The 24,769-nt window shown below is 42.8% G+C and overlaps 1 protein-coding gene across 1 annotated transcript in view; it reads left to right on the forward strand.

The window, feature by feature from the left end:
* The window catches only part of LOC126436882 (vacuolar protein sorting-associated protein 26B-like), a 132,927-nt gene that overhangs the window by 82,510 nt on the left and 25,648 nt on the right, over positions 1–24,769 (forward strand). Inside the window, 2 exon segments of the mRNA XM_050090474.1 lie at positions 13,304–13,536; positions 13,791–13,955. Coding sequence (XP_049946431.1) covers positions 13,304–13,536; positions 13,791–13,955 — 398 coding nt within the window.

Genomic DNA, 24,769 nt, shown 5'->3' on the forward strand with positions numbered 1-24,769 from the left:
TGCTGCAGCTGGGTGGCGTCAGGGCAGAAGACATGCGATGAAGCAGTCTCTAAGCATTCACAAGCTCAATTCAACGCACAGAATTACGACCCCAAATCATTCCCCTCCCTGGCCACACCATGGGAGGAACGTCAGGCTAAGAATGGCAGCGTATCTTATTCACCCCGGTACCTTGTATGTACGAGAGCTGATGGGGAATCTTTCATGAAAATGAAGCCTCAGTTTTTTATTGAGCATTTAGAGGACAATTTTGAGGAGGTGGAGGTATTGTCCAAAATGAGATCTGGGTCAATCTTGATCAAAACAGCATCCTCTGCCCACTCATGGACGTTACTCACTTGTGACAAGGTTGGGGGATGTTTCTGTAACCATTACACCCATTAAGAGCTTAAATAAATATGGTCCAGAATATCATATTTCAGAGGGACCTTTTTTTGCAGCATGGTGATGAGCTGTGCGCCAATGTAGATTGGCGAGGTGTACATTTCATCCAGCATGTCCACCGGGGTCTGAGGGATAATCAGGTTGCCACCGGTGCCTTCATCTTGGCCTTCGAGGGTGACGCATTGCCCGAGGTGGTCAAGGTGATCGTCTACCACTGCGATGTAAAGCCCTATCCCTCCCCCAATATTGTGCTTTAAGTGCTGGAAGTTCAGCCATATGTCTTCTTGCTGTACTTCCAGCATCACATGTCGAGATTGCGGACACCCATCACTTCCCAATACTCCATGTGCCCTGCTTCCCATCTGTGTCAACTACGGAGAGCACCATTTGCTTTGCTCACCTGACTGCAGGATTCTCCAGAAAGAAGGGAAAATTGTGGAGTACAAGACCCTGGACCAACTGACCTACACTGAGGCTAAGAGAGAATTTGAACGCCAGCATCATGTACGTATGAAATCCTCTTATGCCGCCGCTACAACAGTTCTGGCACCATCAGCTCCGCCAACCCCAGTCACCTCTCAGAGCCGGGAGACTACACCTGCCCCCTTGATGGTGGGGGGGCATTTCCCTCCCTATTGCTCCTGCTTCTTTCTGGAGAATCCTGCAGTCAGGCGAGCAAAGCAAATGGTGCTCTCCGTAGTTGACACAGATGGGAAGTAGGGCACATGGAGTATTGGGAAGTGATGGGCATCTGCAATCTTGACATGTGATGCTGGAAGTACAGCGAGAAGACATATGGCCGAACTTCCAGCACTTAAAGCACCTACTTTGGGAGCAACAGCCCCCCCTCTCTCCCCACAACCATCGGGGATATCAGTCCACACTTCTGCACTGGAGAAGCATAAGTCTTTTTAGGCTCCTCTCGCTAGGAAGGGGTCCCTTTGGTCACTCCTTTCCCATGTTTCTGCTAGTGGGAAAGACGACACCCGACAGTGGCTGAAGAACCCAAAAGCAGCTGGTCCTAGGGCTTCATGCTCATCCTCAGTCCCGGAGACTGAATCAGTGAAGTCCTCCCAGCTGCAGAAACCCAAGGAGCAGCGAGAGAAACCCAAAAAGCAGTCCCCTAAGACCAAGGAAATTGTGGTGGCACACTCACTACTGCTACCTGCAAGCTCTTCATCTGAGGATAGGGTGGAGATTCTGGTGTCTGCTGAGGACCTAGATCTTGCCAGATCCTCAGACACAATGGATATAGACTGCTCAGGCAATAAGTTGGTGGCAGCAGGTGACTCTGAGGCGTAAACTGCCTCACTGAATATCCATGCCTTCCCAGTCCCACGATGATATCATCCGCCAGTGGAACTGTGGCAGTTTTTTCCACCACCTGGCTGACTTACGGCACCTGTTAAGCTTTACACCTGCTATCTGCATTGCCCCCCAGGAAACCTGGTTCCTGGCAATGTGGACCCCTTCCTTCTGCGGCTATAAGGGATATTACAGGAACCGTAGTGACTATTGTCTAGTGTCAGGTGGAGTTTGCGTTTATGTCCTAAACTCAGTCTGTAGTGACACTGTGCCCCTTCAAACCTCCCTTGAAGCTGTGGCTGTGAGAATAAGGACGACACAGGAAATAACTGTCTGCAATGTATATCTTTCTCCAGCTGGTGCAGTACCCCTGAATGTATTAGCTGCACTGATTGGTCAACTCCCTAAACCTTTCCTACTTTTGGGAGATATTTTAATGCCCATAACCCCTTGTGGGGCGGCACCATGCTTACTGGCAGAGGCAGAGACGTCGAAATTTTTCTGTCTCAGTTCGACCTCTGCCTCTTAAATACTGGGGCCGACACACAAATCAGTGTGGCTCATGGTAGTTACTCGGCCATTGATATATCAATTTGCGGCCCAGGACTTCTCTCATCTATCCACTGAAGAGCATGTGACAACCTGTGTAGTAGTGACCAGTTCCCCATCTTCCTGTCACTGCCCCGGCATCAGGCCCACGGTCGCCTGCCCAGATGGGCTTTAAACAAGGCGGACTGGGAAACTTTCACCTCTGCTGTCACCATTGAATCTCCCCCACACGGTAACATTGATGTGATGGTTGAGCAGGTGACTACAACAATTGTTTCTGTGGTATGAAACGTGATCCCTCGCTCTTTAGGGTGCCCCTGGCGTAAGGCAGTCAGTTGGTGGTCACCGGAAGTCGCTGAAGCAATTAAGGAGCATCGGCGAGCTCTACAGTGGCATAAGCGGCACCCTGCCGTGGAGCACCTCGTAGCTCTTAAACAGCTCCATGCCTGCATTCGCCAACTTATCAAACAACAGAAGCCGGAGTGTTGGGATAGATATGTTTCGACCATTGCATGCCATATGTCATCTTCCAAAGTCTGGGCAATGATCAAACATCTTTTCAGGTACCACACTCAAACAGGTGTTCCCGATGTTAACATAAATGGCGTGTTATCTACTGATGCTAATGTGATTGCCGAGCACTTTGCTTGAGCCTCTACATCGGAGAATTACCCTACAGCCTTTTGCACTCTCAAATGGCGGCTGTAAGGGAAAGTCCTCATTCACTACATGCCACAGTGAATCCTATAACACCCCATTTACAGAGTGGGAGTTCCTCTGTGCCCTTGCACATTGCCTGGACACAGCTCCTGTGCCTAATAGGATCCACAGCCAGATGATTAAAAACATCTCATCTGACTACAAGCGAAATATCCTCGTCATCTTCAACCGGATCTGGTGCGATGGCGTCTTTCCATCGCAGTGGCAGGAGAGCACCATCATTCTGGTGCTCAAACCCGGTAAAAACCCGCTTTATGTTGATAGCTATCAGCCCAGCAGCCTCACCAATGTTCTTTGTAAGCTGCTGGATTGTATGGTTTGTCGACGGTAGGGTTGGGTCCTAGGGTCACATGGCCTACTAGCTCCATGTCAGGGCAGCTTCTGCCAGGGTCACTCTACCACTGGTAATCTTGTGTCTCTCGAGTCTGCCACCCTCATAGCCTTTTCCAGACGCCAACGCGTGGTTGCCATCTTTTTTGACTTGCATAAAGCATACAACCCGACCTGCCAAAATCATATCCTTGCCACATTGTATGAGTGGGGTCTCCGGGGCCCCTCCCGATTTTTATCCAAAACTTCCCTTCGCTCTGTACTTTCCATGTCCAAGTTTGTGCCTATTCTAGTTCCATCCATATCCAGGATAATGGAGTCTTGCAGGGCTCTGTATTGAGTGACTCTCTATTTTTAGTGGCCATTAAGTCTAGCAGCAGCTGTCAGGCCCCTCTGTCTCACCTTCTCTGTATGCAGACGACTTCTCCATTTCATACTGCTGCTCCAGTACTGGAGTTGCTGAGTGTCGCCTGCAGGAAGCCATCCACAAGGCACAGTCATGGGCTCTAGCCCCTGGCTTCCAGTTTTCTGCCATTAAGACGTGTGTCATGCATTTCTGTCAGCATCATAACATTCATCCAGAACCAGCACTTTAATACATTAATGACGATCCACTCACTGTAGTGGAGACACATCGATTCTTAGGTCTGGATTTTGATGCTCATTTGACTTGGCTTCCTCATCTACATCACCTTAAATGGATGTGTTGGAAGCACCTCAATGCCCTCCACTGCCTGAGCAACACCTACTGGGGTGCATATTGCTCCACGCTGCTGCAGCTCTACAGAGCCCTTGTTCAATCCAGCCTTGACTATGGGAGTGTGATTTATGGTTCTGCAGCACCCTCAGCATTGCATTTGCTTGACCCATTGCACCATTGCGGAATTCAACAAGCGACAGGAGCTTTTAGGACGAGTCCAGTGACAAATGTACTGCTGGAGGCCTGAGTCCCTCCATTGAAGATCAGAGACGCACAACTGCTCGCCAGTTACGTTGCACACATTCATAGCTCTCCTGAACATTGTAATTACCAACCATGGCAGTTCACCTCCCACATAGGTGGCTCAATTCATGGCTAACGATTGCAGTTCGCATGCGATCACTTCTGTCTGAACTGGAGTCCTTCCCTTCACCACCTAGCCTCGAGTTCCATTCACGTACACCTCCGTGGTGTAGCTGTAGGCTGAAGCTCCGCCTGGACCTTTCACATGGTCCTAAGTACTCCGTTAACCCTGTGGCTCTCCGCTGTCACTTCCTCTCAATTCTTGAAGTGTTCTGGAGCTCTGAAGTGGCTTGATGGCTGATGGCAATGTTGGCTTCGCCTTTTCCACAGCGGCCATATTGAACAGCATTTCTTGCCCAATGGCTGCAGTGTATTTACTGCAGAGCTGGTGGCCATATCTCACTTCAGTATATCTGTTCATGCCCTGAGAAATCGTTTTTTCTGTGTACTGACACCTTGAGCAGCCTACAAGCTAACGACCAGTGCTACCCTCGCCATCCTTGGGTGGCTTCCATCCAGGAGTCCATCTGTGCCCTGGACTGGTCCCATTGTTCAGTGGTGTTTGTGTGGACCCAGGACACGTCGGCATCCCAGGCAACAAACTTGCCGACAGGCTGGCCAAACAGGCTACATGGAAACCGCTTCTGGGGAGGGTATCTCTGAACCTGACCTGCGTTCTGACTTACGCCGCTTTGTTTTTCAGCTTTGGGAGGCAGACTGGCATAACAGTATGCACAACAAACTGTGTATCATTAAGGAGACTACGAATGTCTTCCATGCGGGCCGCGCACAGGTAATCAGTTATCCTCTGCTGGCTCCGTATTGGCCTCGCTTGGGTGACCCACGGTTACCTCTTGTGCTGTGAAGACCCACCTCAGTGTCGATGCGGCACCCGGTCGACAGTGGCCCATATTCTGGTGCATTGTCCCACTTTGACTGCTCAGCGACGAAATCTTGGGTTACCGGACTCGTTGCTGCTCATTTTATCTGACAGTGCCTCATTGGCTGATTTAGTTTTACATTTTATTCGTGAGAGTGGATTTTATCATTTGATCTTTGTCCCTCTGTCTCCTCCACCCTAGGGCTTTTAGGGTGTAGGTTTCATGTGTTGCAGAGTGGCTGGCTTTTCCTTTTTATTTTCGTGGGCAGCCATTGTAATCTGCTTTCTTGTTTTACTCTCATCTGTTTCTAGCATCTCTCTGTTGTTTTCTTTTCCTCTCTGGTTCCTTTTAGTCTTTGTTGCCTTTCCTTCATTCTTATGATTTTTTCCTTTCTTTCCGTTTTGTGTTATATGTCTCATCTGTTTTATTCTCACACTTGTGGCATTGTTTTATTAGGAACAAGGGACTGATGACCTTGTAATTTGGTCCCTTCTGCCCTCTTTTAAACCAACCTCACTGTCATATAATGACCAACATTTGAATTTCCAAGACATGCACAAAGTGTCAGTCGTGCAAAGATTGTGGCTGAATGTAACTACTTAGCCTTTAGAACTGTATACATTTTTTCCTTCTAAATGTTCAATGTAATTTTGATATTTTTTCCTGTTGAAAGAGGTTTCCATAATTTCAGAACTAGTTACTATTTTAAGTTAGCATAATTATAGTTGTCACGGCAAAGTTTCAAAAATTCGTTAACGACAATGGACATATTGCGTCTCTAGCCAGCCTCGGCTTTGGTTTTCTATGACAATCCATGTTTTGCTTGTGTGCTGGTTCTAAGCATTACTCTCATTTTTACAGTAGTGTGTTATTAGTGATTACTCTCTGTGGAAGAGATTTTAGAAATTCTGTAAAGTGGTGATATCTGATATTGAAGAACTTCAAAATCACATCAGTTTTCCTTCAGTGGCTGACAGCAATGATGAACTCCTCCAGACAGTGGGTTATCTCAAGGAGGAAGATTTAGATGAAATAATCATGTTGATGAGCTGATTTTGAGATACTTACTAGCAATAACATTTTGGAAGAACATATTTCTTTCTGAAGTCTTGGAGCGAATGCCTCTGTTGAACAAGTATATTGCAGTATTGTGGATTATGACATGAATACAGACTATAAAGAAGAGAGGCAAATCTTCAAATGAAGCATACCCATCTGTATGTACGTGCAAAGCATAGAAATGAACTGAAACCAGTGGAGCATACCAGATATTATTCTGTGGACTATTTACCATGTTTTGATCAGCAGTGATTGGCACCTAGAGGCAGAAACCTTGGGTGCTAAGCTAAAACACCAAATTAAAGGTCCAACTTTGAATAGCAAGAGGGCACAATAGCTTTCTGCAATTCTGGACAAAATAAATTTTGCGTGAAATACATGGTCACCAGCATAGTTTTACTTTTGTAAAGCTTTTTCTAATAAATTTTCGTAACCATTTTGCAAGCATATTATTTAAATGTTTCAGTCCATTAAAAGCAGATGTCACAATTTCAGAGATTAAAAGTACACAAAAAAATCCAAAAACTATGAAAAATTATACCTGTAAGTCACAGTGTCCTCTTTAGTGGATGATCCATAACTTGAATAATCCATTTTTGGTGTATGCTATGTGAAGAAGTTTCTAAAAATAAGTTTGGCTTCAATACAAAATTACCATCCTGGAAATGAAAAAGAATAACTGTAACTTGTTGACATTGGCGAGATAAGTCTATATTTTGATACATGTTGCCTTCTAACCTTCTTGTACATAGAAATGACATATAACCTTCTTGTACATAAGAATGACATACACCTTTTTCCAGTCCCCTGACATACTTTGTTCTAGTGATTGATGATCTATGGTGAGCTGTTCCAAGAAGAGTAGTTGGTTCTTCTGCATATTTGATATAAAATTTTGCCCTATCAGGACCAGTGGTCTTTTCACTATCAGTTAAGTTATTTCTATATTGGTCACTTTTTTTCATCTGTGTGATGGCAAAAGTAAGAAATGCATTGTCATCTTTTGTGAGGCAATTGCAGAAGACAGAATTTAGTATTTCAGGCTTCATTTTATCATCTTCCATTTGGATGGTGTCATGGTCAGTGGCCATTTAGACAGATGACTTCGTTTCAGCAATTGATATGTAGAAACTGATCATACTGCTTTTGAATTCATTGAACGCTTCATACGTAGCTGTCTTACGCACTTTTCAATGTAGTTCAGCTGTTCTTCAGCAGCAGAGATTTTGTTTGATTGTGCCATTCAGCTTTCTTTATTTTTGTAGTAACTTTCTAATATTGTTATTGAACTGTGGTGGGTTCTTCTCATCCCTCATCTTTTGTGACACAAACATATTGACCACAAGGCCTGCAGTATGTAGAAATTTTTCTGATTCCTTTTACATTTGTTGAGTATGATCAGTTCTCTCTGCATCAATGCACAGCGAGCACAGATCTTGACATTTTCTATTTTTAAATACAGATGTATATGTAGATATAGCATATTAAACTCGTAGAAAAAGTAGATTCAAAGCTTTTTTGTGTGATGGTTTCTGTCTGTCTTTATTATGTTTTAAGCACTTGCTGTTTCTCTTATGACTTTCCTTTGTTATTAAGTGATGTTCGAATTTCAACATTCGTCATTGTATAAATTTATTTAATAAATGACTGGAACTGTGGCATACTCATGTCCCACTTTGCAAATCTGAAGAAAGTGTAAACTTAAAAAATATCAATATAACACACATCATTAGATCAGTTGTGGTGGCTCACATGTGGATTGATATACAAATGCTCATGAGACCCATTATGTTCATTGTGTTGGAAGATTCAATTGTCGCTTCCATTGGATATGCGAAGTGGGATGTGGTATGTTGAAGTTCACATAATTTTTAACACAAATTTAGTCTGTGCAATGGCACAAATTGATTGTGCTGAAGAATGACAGAAATGTTGAAATTGTGATTTGATTCAACAAATGAATACACCATAAGTGAAACGTGATGCCCTTCAGACAGTATGTACAGACGTGCTCCCATACTTTAGAAGTTAACAATATCAATTATTAAATCTGTGTATTGAGATGCTCTACTAAATACTGTGACTATCTCTTCAGTTGATATTGAGTGTTCTCATCTTTGGAATAATATTTCAAATAACATAATGAAAACTGAGCAAGGTAGTGCAATGATTAACACACTGGACTCTCATTTGGGAGGATGATGGTTGAAATCCGCGTCTGGCCATCCTGATTAAGGTTTTCCTTGATTTCCCTAAATTGCTTCAGGCAAATGTCAGGATGGTTCCTTTGAAAAGGCACTGCCAACTTCCTTCTCCATCCTTCCCTAATCCGATGGGACTGGTGACCTCGCTGTTTGGTCCCATCCCTCAAATCAGCTAACCAACCTAACAGGATGAAATTAAGTGACACATTCGATTTGCATACAAGAGGAGTTTTTCAATTCCGTGTCTCACCATTTTAATCCTCATAAGTTGTCTGGTGCAAATTATCGTTATTGAGAAGAAATGGTACTGGCCTAGCATGACATAACTGAGGTACTACTGTCTGCTTTAATGTTAGGTGCACCAGATAGTTCCTTGTACAGCCTAACTAAATGGGAAATAGAAGTGATGTGCGCTTCTTTCATAACTCATCTAAACTATTAAATGGTATCAGATCTAGGATATTCTGAATGAAGAAATAGAAAGTTTTGAATGAACGTATCTAATCCAAGTATGATAATTGGAAGTCCTGGTGAGAATGTAAGTAATGGAAGTAGTAAAAGCAACAACATATGAGATACCATGTGGCTGGTTTGCACATTAATGAGATGGAAAATGTAGCTAAGGTTTTGGACTTTGTCCTTCAGAGCTAATAGAATACACAAAAACTATCATTTGCTACACTGTTCTGGCCAACTACATCATATTGGCAGTGGAGCTTGAGTGGGTAAGGTGTTGTCAAGTGGTAAGAGCAAAGGAGAAAGGTGAGGTGAGGTGAGGTGGAGGACATAGTGTGGGAGACAAATGTGGCTGACGGCTGGGAGAGTCAGACGGTATGTTAGCTGTTGGCTGGGAAGGGTAGCTGTTAGCTGGGAAGAGGAGGCAGCGAGTGGATAGTATAGAAATGTGACAAAGATGAGCTCGTCCTGGTGCCAGTGAGGGAGCCATGTATGGATGATAATTATGTAGAGGAATGGTTTGGGAGGGGCAGATAGAACAGAGGAAGAAGGAGACTTCGGAGGTGTGTGTGTGTGTGTGTGTGTGTGTGTGTGTGTGTGTGTGTGTGTAGAACAAGTGAAGTGGGGAGTGTAGAGCAGGGGATGGAAGTGGCTGTCGGACAAGGACTAGCTGAAATTAAAGCCAGGAGGATTGTGGAATTGAAGGATGTGTTATGAGGACAAATTCCATCTTCGCAGTTTGGAGAAACTGATATTAGAGGGATTGAGGAAGAGGAGGAGGAGGTGGTATCCAAGTGACGGAGGTTGTGAAGCCACCACTGAAATCGTGGTTAACTCAGCAGTGTGTTCCCCAGCTAGATGGTCAATTTTGCTATTTGCCACAGTTGGCAGTGGCCACTCATTTGGATGAACTGCTATTTGGTAGTGTGCCTACATGAGACTGTGTCGGTACATAGGCCAGGTCTTTGACCTGAGTTTTCCACAGGAGTGTGTCCTGTCTAGTAAGGGGTCATGTTTAAATGTGGCATGTGGGCAAACCGGGATATTTTGTAGATTGGGTAAGTGATGTAATACCATTTTGTGAGAGGTGGGAAGGATTTTGGATAGGAAGTTGCCCATTTCTTGGCAGGAAGGTAGTCCAAACCCCAATAAAGTGTGTGTCGCTGTACATGTGTGCCCCTAATCCTATGATCATCCCTGTAAACTGGATGCAGAGGAGCATCTCCATCATTACCCAGCATCACCCCAGAGTGACATCACGTAACCACATACTTTTATGTGGATTCGACCACCACGAAGCTGTCCACCCAAATGAATGGCCGCCACTAAACTAAGACTGAGAGCAAAATTGGCCACACGGTGGCTGAACATGCTGCTGAGCTCGATGTGGCTAGTTTGCACACAGAAAAAGCAAAACTTAACTCTGGGGCAAACAGATCCAAAAACTCGGAACACAAGGAATCCAATTCATGATAAGGCACTTGATTTGACACCAGATGCACTGCATCTGGAGTAGAAAAGCCAAAAGTAGCAAAGACATCTAGATCAAATAAATTTTTAGTACTCGCATTGTTAACCACTAAGTATGTAATGGGACGGAAAGCTGACTTGTAAACTGTGTTGACCATGAATTGGAATCTGCTGTTTATGCTAGCTTACCGACCAACTCTTGTGCATGCCAATGGTTGGGACCCTTGCCAGGTGTACTACTGTGAATTGAGGGGAGAGGCAGTGGCCCCTGTGTCGACTTGTAGGCTTTATGGCTTATCTGTCACCCATACTTCAATGAAAAGTTTGGTCTGGCCTGCTTACAGCCGTGAACAGAACAGTGAACATAACAATGAAACAGTATGAATATAGACATCCATTGATTTTGGCAATGACTCCTTGGGGTGGGGGAAGAAGAGGAGGATAGACAGTAGAGATGGCCATACCACTGCTATATGACATCTTTTTTTACATTTGTGGCAAGAGGCCCACCACTTGTCAACAATGATGACATCACTCCAAACCTCTAATTGGCAGCTCACCATTCAGGAAACCTTGAACAACTGTTTGGTATTCAAAACAAATGGTAACATAGGGCTCTCAGACTGAAGGGCCACCAACACACCTTGTTATCTGGAGCCGAACAAATAATTGCCTCTATGACTATGGTGTGCACATAAGACTCCTGAGTCTTATCCATGATGAACCAACACTTAAGACTGCGGCTGTGGAGCTTGGACGCCCAAGCTCAATACAGTTGCTGCAGCTGTTTGTGACATTCATAGAATTCAATGGTGCAGCTGCTACAAGCATGTACTTGCAGTGATAGGAGGAGAGCAAACTACAGATATTGTCATAAGAAAGCAATGCTGGTTCTTGCAGAGGAGCTAACTGCCACAGTAAGTGATAAATATGAGGGGGTATCCCTGACAAGAAGAGTCTTATAAACCTTCATATCAACAACCTAGAATGTCACAAAATGTTGGCAAAGCTGCTTTTTGTCAGTGTTCCAGTCTTCCATGGATTCATCACGGGAAATGGGGGGCTGGAGGGGGGGGTGGGGGTGGGGGAGGGGGAGGAGGATGGCCACATGTGAAAAATCCAGCAGCTGAGCCTGGATCAACATAGTCAACAACCATTACAACACAGCCATGTGTGCCTGCTGGTGTTGCACAAGTGACTGGAGTAGAATCTCCATGGAAGAGCCGAACATCGGCAAAACCACCAAACCCATAACACATGAAAATTTGACCCTTGATGTTGCTACTTGTGCTCTAACTAGGAACTCAAGGAAACACATGGCTGTAAAAAAGATAAGATTTATTGGGTCATGGAGTGACATCAACAAGAATACAATTAAAGTAGTTTACATGTCTCGAAAACATTTAACAACTGAGGGTCCGGAGGCCCTTGCAAGCCCATATAGCGATGCTGTCCTCATCAGATATCACTGGTGTAGTGCTGCTTGCACGCAGCAAATCTGGTGATGAGTTGGTGACCATGCTGCCCCTGGTGGCGGCCTCAGGTAGTTGTGGGAACATCATTTGAATATTAGCACACACTGTGCTTGCTGTAGTACCCTGACTTAAGACCACTGTGGGCTGTAGGTGTAGTAACTGGTGGGTTACTACACTTGCTCAACCTTCCAATCCACGGCTGTGTGTCATTGTGGGCCACACACAACTCTCTGTCAGCTTCCAGCTACCCTACCGTCCTATGCTCCCTCCCTCTGCCTGGCTCTTTTGATCCCTCTTCCACTTCATCGGAACAACTTCTTGACCCCACTCAAGTTGGTGTGCATATACAATATAGTCTTTTTTTGTGCTTGATACCTGTGGAGGGCAACACTGAAAGCATAGGTAGGTTTCAGGCTTTTTTTTTTTTTTTTTTTTTTTTTTTTTTTTTTTTTTTTTTTTTTTTTTTTTTTTTTTTTTTTTTTTGTACCTGTTGAGTGCCCAGTCTCACATTGGCACATTGTGTTTTGTTACTTATGCTCTTTCCATTATGCAACTAAAACAAAGATAGTTTCAGGGTCCAGACAAACCACCACTAAAATTGTTAAGGTCCTACTGAGGGTTTTCTTTTGTTTAGTATCACTTCTGAAAGACCCAGAGCTGCTTTTAATGACCTTGACATCATTGCAACATTATACTAACTTCCTCTTCTTCCTCAGTGCCTTGCCCACAAATCTCCCTTTGTCACCACCTATTTTTTTAAGGTGGAAGTAGGTCCTGCAGATTGTTGCTGGTGTCATTACATGACAGGCAGAATGACAGAAAACTTCTTCAGCCTTGTGTTTGATGTGAGAAATTCTGTTTACATAAATGTAGGATCTTTGACTATTTAGGGAGTTTGCAACTACAATAACACATGTGTAAAGACCACAATAATTCTGGAGCTATTTGAAAGGTATTAAGTTGGATATTTTGTTGTCAAAATAATCAGTAGCAGAAGTTAAATCTTTGTGTTGTTGAATGTGGAGTATGTAACCAACAGCAAGTAGCAGCTGTAAAATCTGTTGTGTATTTGTGTTTCTGGAACACTGTATTCCAGTTTCATTTGAAACTGTGAATGACTTGTGAACTATGGTATTCCACAGTAAAAAAGATAACAAGAATTAAAAGTAGAAAGCATAACACAAACATAGAGAGTGGTTGTTGTTACCTTAAAAAAATGTGTGAATACCAATTTATATACATGTATAAGAAATCAGGCACAAAATGGACAGAAGAAAGGAAAAGACAATTTGGGAGAAGCTGGAGCACTGTAAAAATAGGAAACAAAGAAAGAAGACAGATTGAAGTTACATCAATATGAAGATAAAATTTTGCATAAGTTATTGTTTATTTGTAGGTCGTGAATAGTGAGTATAAATGTCCCAGTATATTTAACACATTCTCACAAGATTCTTTTGTTGTTTTTAGGTGAATGTAACCCTGAAAAAGTATGGATCAAAGCTGGAACACCAAGGAATAAAAATAGAATTCATTGGTAAGATTGAACTCTATTATGTCAGAGGCAATCATCATGAATTCACATCTCTAGTCAAAGAACTAGCTCATCCTGGTGAACTTATGCAAAATATGTCCTATGCTTTTGAGTTCCTTAACGTTGAAAAGCCTTTAGAGTCGTACACTGGTTCAAATGTACGACTTCGGTAAGATGATTTTAAGTTATTTCTTGTATTTATTTTCAAAAGAGTTAATGAAATGTCTCAAAATTTCGTGATGTAATACGATCATAAAGTAATAAGATTTTCTACTAAGTGGACAGAATCATGAATACCTTCTATACAAGCTAATAATGTCAATTTTTTATTTGTTTGTACTTTAGTTTTTTGATGTCATGGGGCTAAATTCAGATTTTTTCCTATAGTTCACTGACATAATGTTAATATCATTTCTATTACAGATATTTTTTGAGAGTTACTATTGTGAGAAGGCTTTCTGACATAATTAAGGAAATAGATATTGTTCTTCACACCTTATCTTGCTACCCAGAAATGAACAACAGCATAAAAATGGAAGTTGGCATAGAAGACTGCTTACATATAGAATTTGAGTACAATAAATCAAAGTAAGTTATGTATGAAGGTGTATTTGAGAACCTTGTATCCTCGCATTGCTCATGTATATAAAACTTGAGTTGAGAGACAGCTAAAATAATGTGACGTCTTAGGGTAAAATAATGCTTCTGGAAAGAACAACTAACATTTTGTCTGTTTTTTACCTAATTAAAACAGCATAATTTACAAAGGTTCAAATAACATTTTGTAGCTCTTTTAATAAGCCTATGTGACAAATTGCAATAACTTCACATTATGTCAACAAAGTCTGTGTATTTGTCACTCTTATTACAATAGTATGTTTTACCATGTAGGGTCATCTTTTATTTCCAGGTAGATAAGTTAGTTGGACAGCAACAAAGGAGAGAGAAAGCAAAGTGAATGAGACAGTGGACTGTGAAGGTTAAAAATGACATGGAAGGAGTGCTGATCAACTTAAAGCATCAAATATAAGAACCCATGGCATAGAATTGTGCTTTGGAACATAGAACAGAGTATAAGAAACATAAAGATGAGAAGTATAGAACTTGGAAGAATGACAAACAAGAGAGATGGGATATTTTGAATAAAAAAAGGGAAGATGGGAAATTTAAATAGAATAAGACCATCTCAGTCAGTAACAGTAGTGATACATATGGCATTATATTTCAACTAGCTAGAAATTTATTGTATACCAAAACAATCTGCTCGCTCCTACCGCCGTTTTAGGAGTTTTGTTAATGCATCCATTCTTTCAGAATTGCCTTTCAGGCTTAATGTAGAGCAACTTGCTGAAGTGATGACTAGCTGTGTAGATGAAACATTCACTGATGCACAATCTAACCGGTATTACAACAGTTGGCCTATAATTACTCACAGTTCATTTCATTTTGGCCCCTGAGACAAAAATGAAGCTGTTTTGCGAACATTACTTGCCAATGGCACAGGCTGATTATAAATGATTTACTATTCAAACAAATAAGACAGCTGGTGAGGTCAGACACCATAAAATAATAACCTAATTGGTAAGATACTGCTTTTAAACAAGAGTTTTAACTGTCAACAACATTGATTGAATTCATTAGAGACTATGCAGGAGCTCTGCTGGACAAGTGTTTTGAGGAGAATGAAGAGGCAGTGTCAGTTGTGCCCATATTGAAGGAACTTCCTGTGGTCACTTGAATGGTATTCAGGAAACTACACAAAAAACAATTGATTGTTCAAGATTTGTACCTTTCTTTTCCAGAATAGCAGTCTAACCCTTCTTCATTTGTACCACTTTACTCGCTAATAAATCCGTTGGTAGTAGAGGGCATGTATGGTATCACAGAGCCAGTTTGTTGAGACAAAATGTAGGTGAAGACATTTTCAGATGTTTCTCCATTCTGTGTGAAAGGGTCTCAAGAGGCTTGATAGGATTTTTGAAACACTGAGAAGGTATTTGGTGACAAAGTTCACTGTAAAGTTCCAAAATCATTCACTAGTGTTGAGTGAGCTAAAAATTTGGGATAATTTTGATAACTGCAGAACTACACAAAACACCTGAGTTACAGGAAAGGTGTTGTTACTTAAGCAAAACATGGAAATGCTGAAGAGATTTATACATTTGGCTTACACACATTGTGTTTATAAATGCAAAACTTCACCCACACCATTATGACAAAATTTAGATCAAGGGCTGTTGAGAAACATAGGGTGGGGTGGCAACTGTTGAATGGAAATTAATCTCTCACATTTTGCACTATCCGCTGAGTTTTTGATGCTTCTCTGCACCTTAGTGCTGAATTGACAATGTTTGTTAAACGAATGGTGTATAATGTACCTACCAGGGGTCCCACAGGTATGAGTGTGGTACACATAGGGCCCAAAGCTATTGCAGCCTTTCTTCTCTCTTGGGCTGCATACCCTTCCCAATATCCACCCCTTCCCATCCTAGCTCTTCTCCCACTCCTCCTGCGCCCCCCCCCCCCCTTTCCCGTTGTGTACCCATCTGGTTGAGATGCCTGACAACACAGGGATCACACTTCTGGTACCAGAGCTGTCACCACCTCATGTTTGCCTAGGTGTGATTGCTCATATTTTTGTGGCATCAGAACTCCTGCCAACTACTGCCATGCCAGGCAGCCTTTACTGCAGCTGGGTGGCACCCACCGGGTGAGCCCCCCTGATTGGAGTGGGTCATACCAGTACCAGGGTGGATGCTCAGCCTGTGAAGTGTGCTAAACTCCATACTTGTGGGTGCTCTTCTATGGCCGTATCTTCAGACGGGAATGGTTCTCTCTCTGCTCCTACTTTTGCTTTCATGGCCTTCACCTCTGTGCCCACTCCCTGGGAGGACGCCCAGGCCTGCCAGCTTGGAGCAAAACCCTTTCCCCGTTAACATGGTTTGTGCCAGGACAGATGGGGAGACTTTTGCCACTACCAAACCATTCTTTTTCTTGAACATATCAAAGATAAATTTGGTGAAGTGGGCTCACTTAGTAAGATGCGATCTGGTTCCCTATTGATTAAAACCTCTTCTGCTGGTCATTTGGGTTCCCTTTGTGTTTGCAAGTGCTTAGGAGACATCCCAGTGAGCATTACTCCTCACCACAGCTTAAATATGACCCTGGCCATTGTTTTCCACAGGGACTACCTCCTTCAGTCTGATGGGAAACTCGGGATTAGCCTGAAACAGTGTGGTGTTTGTTTTGTCCAGTGAGTCCAGAGAGGTCCTAAGGACAATCATGTTGATACTGGTTCTTTCATTCTGGCTTTTGTGGGGGGAGGAGTCAAAATTATTTTTTACTGTAGTGATGTGAAGCCCCTATATCCCACATCCCGTGCGCTGTTTCCAGTGTCTCTTCGATCACATCTCCGTGATGTGAGGCAAATCCTATTTGTGAGGACTGTGGCCACTCTCATCATGTGGGGAGTCCTTGCACCCCATCGCCCAAGTACGTGAACTGCTCAGGCCCACATTCTCCTCACTCGCTGGACTGCCCAATCTATATAAAGGAAAGGAAGATTCAGGAATTCAATATTCTCAACTGTCTATCCTGCTCTGAGGCTGGCAGAAACTCAACCATCTCCACCCTGTAACTTTAACGGTTACCTCTGCTTCTGTCATCTCTTTCCCACTTCCTTTTTACCTCTGTCCTGTACCCCTTCCCCTTCCTCCTCCCTGGTGGTGGCCACTCCCTCTCCTCACGGAACCACTCTTTCTCCACAGCTGGAGAAGAAACCTTTTCCTCTGACACCTGCCAGGAATGTGACTCCCTTCCCTATAGGATTACTCCTCCCCAGTGTCTCCAGAACAAGAAGCCTGTTACTTTGAGTCTGACATGGGACACATGCTCTGTGAGGCTCCATGCTGCTCATTCTCTTTTGGGTCCTGATATTACTGTGACTTGCTCTCTTCACGACTACATCTCCTCTCGTCCTGAGGAGGAGGAGGAGGAGATGCATAACCATAAGTCTTGGGATGAGGTCCTCCCCCCCTCCCCCGCCCCCAAAGTCATGGATGTCACTCCATCCTTACCAGTGACGGACATGGACTTGGCACAGTGACCAATTCTGGCCCATTCAGTGTCCATCTGGTATCTTCTACTACTCACTCCCAGTGGAACTGTAATGTTAACAATTGTCACATTCCAGAATTGCGGTCCCTTCTTTCTCTACACTCTGTAGCTTGTGTTGTATTGCAGGAATATTGTTTTGTGGGTACTCATTCGCTGACTCTTCGTGGTTTCCAAGCCTACTGTTGGGACCAAATCAACCCTTTGTGAGCCTCCAGTGGTGTCTGTACCTTGGTCCACACAGAAACTGTCAGTTCCTCTTCGTATTGCACTGGAAGTGGTGGCCGTTTGGATCACTTTGTGGTAACAATACGTAATCCTTATCTTCCCCCACACAAGCCTCCTATGCTTCCTGCTATTCTTGCCCTCTGTAGGCAACTCCTGCCCCCCCCCCCCTCCCCTTTCCTCACCTTGTGATTTTAATGACCATAAAACTCAGTTGGATGGGACTGCGGCCACTGACCAGTGAAAAATTTTTGGAGACCTGCTGGCAGGGCTTGATCTCTGCCTCCTCAACACTGGAGCCATGACACAATTTAGTGTGGTGCACAATACTATCTCAGTCATTGATCTTTCCATCTGTAGCCCTGGATTCCTCCCTGCAGTTCATTAGGGAGTTCATGACAATTTGTGTGACATTTTCCAATTATCTTTCCTTCAGCAACGCTCACCTGGATGCCCTCCCAGTTGGCCTTTTTTAATATGAGTTGGTATTGCTTTTCCTTGGCTGCCATCCCAACCACTCCATGACATGACAGCATTGATGAGTCTGAAGAGACTTTGACCGATGCTATCCTTTCAGCATCTGCTTTGGTGAATCTGTCTTCCCCAGGTTCAACCTGATGGAAGACTGTCCCTTGGTGGATGCCTAAAATTGCTGTGCCTAGTAAAGGCTACCCTCGTGCCATCAATCGAGCGGGGTGGCGCGGTGGTTAGACACTGGGAGGAGGACAACGGTTCAATCCTGCGTCCGGCCATCCTGATTTAGGTTTTCCGTGATTTCCCTAAATCACTCCAGGCAAATGCCGGGGTGGTTCCTCTGAAAGGGCACGGCCGACTTCCTTCCCAATCCTTCCCCAATCCGATGAGACCGATGACCATGCTGTCTGGTCTCCTTCCCCAAACCAACCAACCTCGTGCCATCCAACATTATAAACAGCATCCATCTCTTGACCATCTCATGGCCTTCAAACAGGTTTGTGCCCGGGCCTGTTATCTTTTTTCTTAAATGCCAGAAATGGATTTTTTGGGAACAATATGGCACTTGCCACAGGGACACATACTCCCTCTTCGCAGGGTTGGGTAAAGATCATGTGCATTTCTGGCTGCTGTCCTACAGGTATCCCAGGAATTTCCCTGAATGAGATTATCCTCACCAGCCCAGGCCTCAGCATAAGCCCACTATTCACCCACGTTCCATCTTCTCAAGCACCATCTAAAATGACTCCTTCTATCTTTCGATCCCCGCTGCCTGGAGCCTTATAATGCCCCATTTAACAAGTGGAAATATGCCAGTGTCCTTGCTCTCTGCTGCAACATGACTCCTGGACCAGACCAGGTACACAATCAAATGCTTCAGCATTTATTGGTGGCTAGCCATTGTCATATATTTGTCCTTTTTAAATGTCTCTGGAGCAAGGGGGAATTCCCTTCCTGGTTATGAGAAAGTGTCATTGTTCCAGTTCTGAAATTGTTTAAATCACCTCTTCAGATGGACAGCTATCATCCAATTAGTTTAACCAATATCCTGTGCAAATTACTTGAATGTATAGTGAGTCAAAGGCTGTATTCTATCCTAGAATCCTAGGAATGCAGCCCAGGGTGATTTTTTCCAAAGCCGTTTGACTGCGTGTAATTTAGTCCATCTGGAGTCTGCTCTTTGAACGGATTTTGCCTGGCATCAACACCTTGTTGCAGTCTTTTTCGATCTGCATAAAGCTTACAGTACTACATGGCACCACCACATCCTAACCACCTTACATGAGTGGGACATCTTTGGTACAGTCCCAATTTTCATCTGGAACTTTCTTTCATATCACACTTCTCAGTTATAGATTGGTGCTCCCAGAGAACCTCCCATCTACAGAAGAATGGGGTCCTGCAGGATTCCGTTTTGACGGTCCCTATCTTTTTAGTGGCTATCAATAGTCTGGTGGTAGTTGAGGATCCTTTGTTGTCCCCCCCCCCCCCCCCCTCCTCCTCCTCATCCTCTCTGTATGCTGATCATTTTTGCATTTATTTTTGTTCAACCACAATAGGAGTTGCTGAATGCAGACTGCAGGGAGCAATACATCGAGTGCAACCTTGGGCTCTCACTCATGGTTTCAATTTTTTGGCTGTGAAGACCTGCATAATGCAATTCTGTCATTGCCATACAGTCCATTCCCATGGCCGATTGACATGGTTTTCCCATCTTGTGTCAGTTAAAGTGGAAATGTTGGTCCCACCTCTGTGCTCTTCGATGCCTCAGCGACACCAACTGGGGCACGAATGACTACTCTGATGCAGCTCTACAGTACAGTCCCATCTAGATGGTGGGAGTCTTGCATGTGGTTCACTATGACCTTTGACATTACAGATGGTGGACCTGATATAGCATTGTGGGGTACAACCGGCACCTTTTGGACTAGCCCCGTGTTCAGCTTCCTAGTGGAGGCAGGGGTTCCACCCTTTCAGATTGTGTTTCAACAATAATTGATCACTTATGCATTGTGCGTTCACTGCTCTCCAGAGCACCCAAATTACTGTCCCTGCTTTCTAGATATGGAGATCCACCTCCCACAAAGGCAGCCCAGGTCTTGGGTTACTATTGCTGTCCACATATGGTCACTTTTTTTCTGAACTCCAGCTTTCCCCTCTACTAACACTTCTCAGGGCCAGCTCACATACACCTCTGCGGTGCATCCCCTATCCACAGCTCTGTCTTGACCTATCACAAGGTCTAAAAGACTCGGCTCATCCTGAAGCCCTCTGCAGCCAGTTCTTCTCTGTTCTTGGCATGTTTCAGGATCCAGAAATAGTCTATACTGATGGCTCAATGGGTGCCAGTCATGCTGGCTTTGCTTGCATTCATGCAGGCTGTAATGAACTCTGCTCCTTGCCGGTTGGCTGCAGTGTTTTCACTGCGGAGTTAGTAGCCATCTTTCATGCTCTTGAGCATAACCTTTCCTGCACCGGTGAGCCCTGCCTCACCTGTAGCAACTCTTTGAGTAGTTTTCAAGCTCTTGACCTGTGTTGCCCTCACCATCCCTTGTTCCTGGCTATCCAAGATTCCCTTTTTGCCCTCAAACAGTGTGGACCTTGGTAGTCTTTGTCTGGACCTCGGCTCATTTAGAGATCCTGAGGAATGAACTCACTGACAAGCTGGCCAAATTGGCTACCAGTAAGCCTCCTCGTGAGATTGATATTCTGGAATTGGGCTTTGAGTTGGTATTATGCCATCAAGTTCTAAGGATTTCGAATACAGAACAGCATTTTCTGACAACATCAAAGCAGTGCCAGCAGCAGTGCATGTTACGTTCATGGCATGTCTGAGACAGTAATCTGGCTCATTGAAACCTAAATACCTCCCCCATAAATGGGTGTAGCTCCTTTAGATGTATGATGTTGTGGCATTTTGTTTATAGTTGGGAGATGCGTCGTTTTTGGCCATATACCAATGTTGTCTAGGATATGTCCAAGTATTTGACTTGGAGTTGAAAAAAAATGCGAATTCAAGAGGCTGCACTAAAGCATGGTTTCTTGCTAGATGTGAAAAAAGAGGTTGAAAATGTTCCATGTGGTCTTTGCTTGTGCCCCCTGTAATGCACAACTGAACATATGATGAGTAATCTGTTGTAAGAAACAATGAAAAATTGTTCAGGCACATGAATTCTTGTGGAAGCTGCAGATATTGGTATATCCCAAGAATTGTATTGACAACTACTTATTGTTTGGCATCATTTACTGGCAGTTCTAGATACTCATCTGGTGACTTATCTTTTCTGCCTATAAACTTAATAAACACCCCTTCAAGCTGCAGAACTTAGTACATACCAGTTTAGCATAGCTGTGCACAATTGAAGTAACACTGCTTGGCAAGGACATGTTTCTGTGACCGGCAGTTTATTGACTCATGAGGACATTTATTGGCTCAAAAGAAAAATTAATTCACTGACATGGCATTATTCTGTCAAAAATGCTTATTCTGCTTCTGATGCAATAATGTAAATACTTTCAATTCTGCCTGTGGTAGAAAGAATGCATAATAAAAGTTTTGTTGTGAACTAAAAAATTTTAGGACAGTCATTTAATGTTTTGGCCTATCATCCCTTGCTGGGCAGAATTCTGAAAAGGAAGGCATTTAGGGAAAAGGCATGGTGGTTGCCCTGGAATGAGATTCAGGAGCAGCAGCATACAGTTACCCTCTTTGTCCGTGTTCATAGAGCTGAATGCCAGGTTGTCTTCTTCGAAAAGGACACACTCGGTTTCCTTCCTGATCTGTTTGTCATCTAAGCTTGTGCTCCATTTCTAATGACATTATCGTCAACAGCACACTACACTGTAGTCTTCCTTTTATTTATTCTTTCTTTCTTTGAAAATGCATGTGGCCCTGGTGATATGGTTGGTGCGTTGATGTTCCACTATGATAGCAGTGGCAGTTATTTCTGATAGTGGAGCACTAGTGACTGAAATATCATTATTGCTGCTTTTGCTGTTCTGCCATTTCCTGAAGTGTCTGCTGCTGCTGCTACACCTGCAGCAGTTGTGGGGTGATATAATCCAAGTTTTCGGATTTACGTATTATATTACATGAATCCATAACAGAATTTACAACCATTTTTTCTATTGTACAATCACTGGCAATATTCAGAATAAGAGTTACTTTCACTACGTTGCCCATGGATTGGGAGACCAAGAAAACAGCAAAGCATTATGACTGCCAGACAGTGACCCAATACCCTGTTTAAGAGCACTAATAATTGTGACAAACTACCTTTTCTACTGTAGTTGCAGTGAGTTATGAACAAAAATGGGCCATACTGAGAGGGGCAGTGGCAGTAATTGGGGCGTTACCTATTCCTGATGACAGGTTAATGCTTGTGGACCTACAGATGTCATAACTTTTGTAAAATTTCTGAAGACGTGTGAACTGAAACAATTTTCATGAAATTTCTGAAGACCTTTGAACTGAAATAGAAAGGCTACACTACACAAAGCTGCCTACACTCAACTTCCATATAGTATTAGGCCTGTGTACAGTGAGGTGGGCAAGTAATTACTGCCAATTTGGACACACATGTTAAGTAAACGTCTGACACAGCAGTTTAAGTATCATAAGTAATGTAAATAATTTCATAGTCTTCAGTCCAAAGAGTGATTTGTTTCAGATTGCAGCACAAGTCTGTCCTATGCTAGTCTCTTCATTTCTGAATACCCACTGCACCTATGTCCATTTGAACCTGTTGATTGTATTCATGCCTAGGTCTCCTCCATCTACAATTTTTACCCCTCACACTCTCCTCTGCTACCTCATTGACTATTCCTTGATGTCACAGAATGTGTCCTATCATCCGATCCCTTCCTTTAGTTAAGTTATGTCGTAAATTAATTTTTTTCCCAGTTTGGTTCTGTACCCCACCTCATTAGTTATTCTATCTACTCATATTTTTTCAGCACTCTTCTGTGGCACCACATTTCAAAAGCTTTTATTTTATCTTGTGTGAATTGCTTATCATCCACATTTCACTTTCATACAAAGGGACACTCGAGACAAATGCCTTCCTAAAAGGCGTCTAATCTCCAAATCTATTCTTTGTTAACACACACTTTGTTTTCAGAAATGTTTTTTCTTGCGATAGTGAGTCTACGTTTTAATTTTATATTCCCTCTCCTTTGGCCATAAACTTTTTATTTTGCTACCTGTATAGTAAAACTCTTCCACTTCTTTTACTGTTTCACTTCCTAATCTAATTCCCTCAGCATCACCTGATTTCATTCGGTTGCATTCAGTTACCCTTGTTTTACTTTTATGTTGTTCATCTTATAATCTTTATTCTGCTGTCATTGATTTTATCTGATCTTCGTGGTGATAATCAGATCTAGCAGAGAATAGATTAAAATTTTCTCCTCCATGTCCTCCACTTGTAGCCATTCACCATGCTGAACGCATTCAGCCTATTCTGAAGAACATAAGCCGTCAATTGGTTAATGCAAATATTAGTATGTTGGTAGTTTTAAAACATGTCTCATTGTGCAACTTACCCTGTGATTTGTGCCCATAGAAGTTGTGTTGTGTTGTGTTGAAAATGTAGTAGTTGCAGAACTGTGTGTACTTGTACATTTGCAATACAGTTGATTTCATAACATTTTATGTTTAACTTGAGAATTTCTGTGAGAGTCAGAGGATCCACAGCATGATATTGGCTCTCTTTGCGTTCATTGTCGGGTGTCTCATCACCAACTACTCCTGAAGGATAATGCTCGTTTTCCATGACAACTTCATTTGAGGTGATATGAAATACACAGTTTCAACAACCATATTTTTGATGTCTCAAGATTAATTGTAATTGTCTGAATAGCTCTTTTTGACCTGGAATACTGATTTTCATAACATATCCCAAAGTACGACCAGCTAATATGACAATTTTTCCAGCCCAGTCTGGTATACTTTAAAACGGCCCAAACCATTGCTCTTTGCCTAACTTTTTCCTCATATTCTGGTTTAGCCATGTTTTACACAGCAGATGAGGCATCATATTCCTGGATTATCTTTGTCAGTATCCCTGTATCCATTTAACAACAATGTCATTATGCTCCATTAAAATTTTACTTCCTTTGTTTGTATTTAGGTATTTGAATCATAAACACATAATATTCATTATAGTGTGGCAATACTGCATTTGAAGTTAATAGGTTTTTGATATTTGCAGCATAATTTTTCAGTAGTTGGAAATTCATTTTTGTTGTACGTATTAAGGGACATCTGTGAAATTCATTGAAATTTGACATTTTCTGTTTTCTATTCCATAATGTACTTCGACTTTTCTGAGCATTTTGGTATATAATACATTAAAATCGGACAATTGTGAGATCTTCAAATAATATTTTTAATGTTGACGTGAGACTGTCAAATTTCGTGGCTACGCATATACTGTCACAGTTGAGCAGTCATATCTTAGGAACTACACTGTCTAGAAGGCTGTGAATTGCTTTGTTTTATGCCTACTGCTACATCTTAAAAGTTGGCATTACGAATAAACAAATCAGTCCTTTGTTTCTGATACTAGGTTTCGTTGAAAGTAGTGTGA

The sequence above is a fragment of the Schistocerca serialis genome, unplaced genomic scaffold (assembly GCF_023864345.2).
Source record: "Schistocerca serialis cubense isolate TAMUIC-IGC-003099 unplaced genomic scaffold, iqSchSeri2.2 HiC_scaffold_1251, whole genome shotgun sequence".
NCBI lineage: Eukaryota > Metazoa > Arthropoda > Insecta > Orthoptera > Acrididae > Schistocerca > Schistocerca serialis.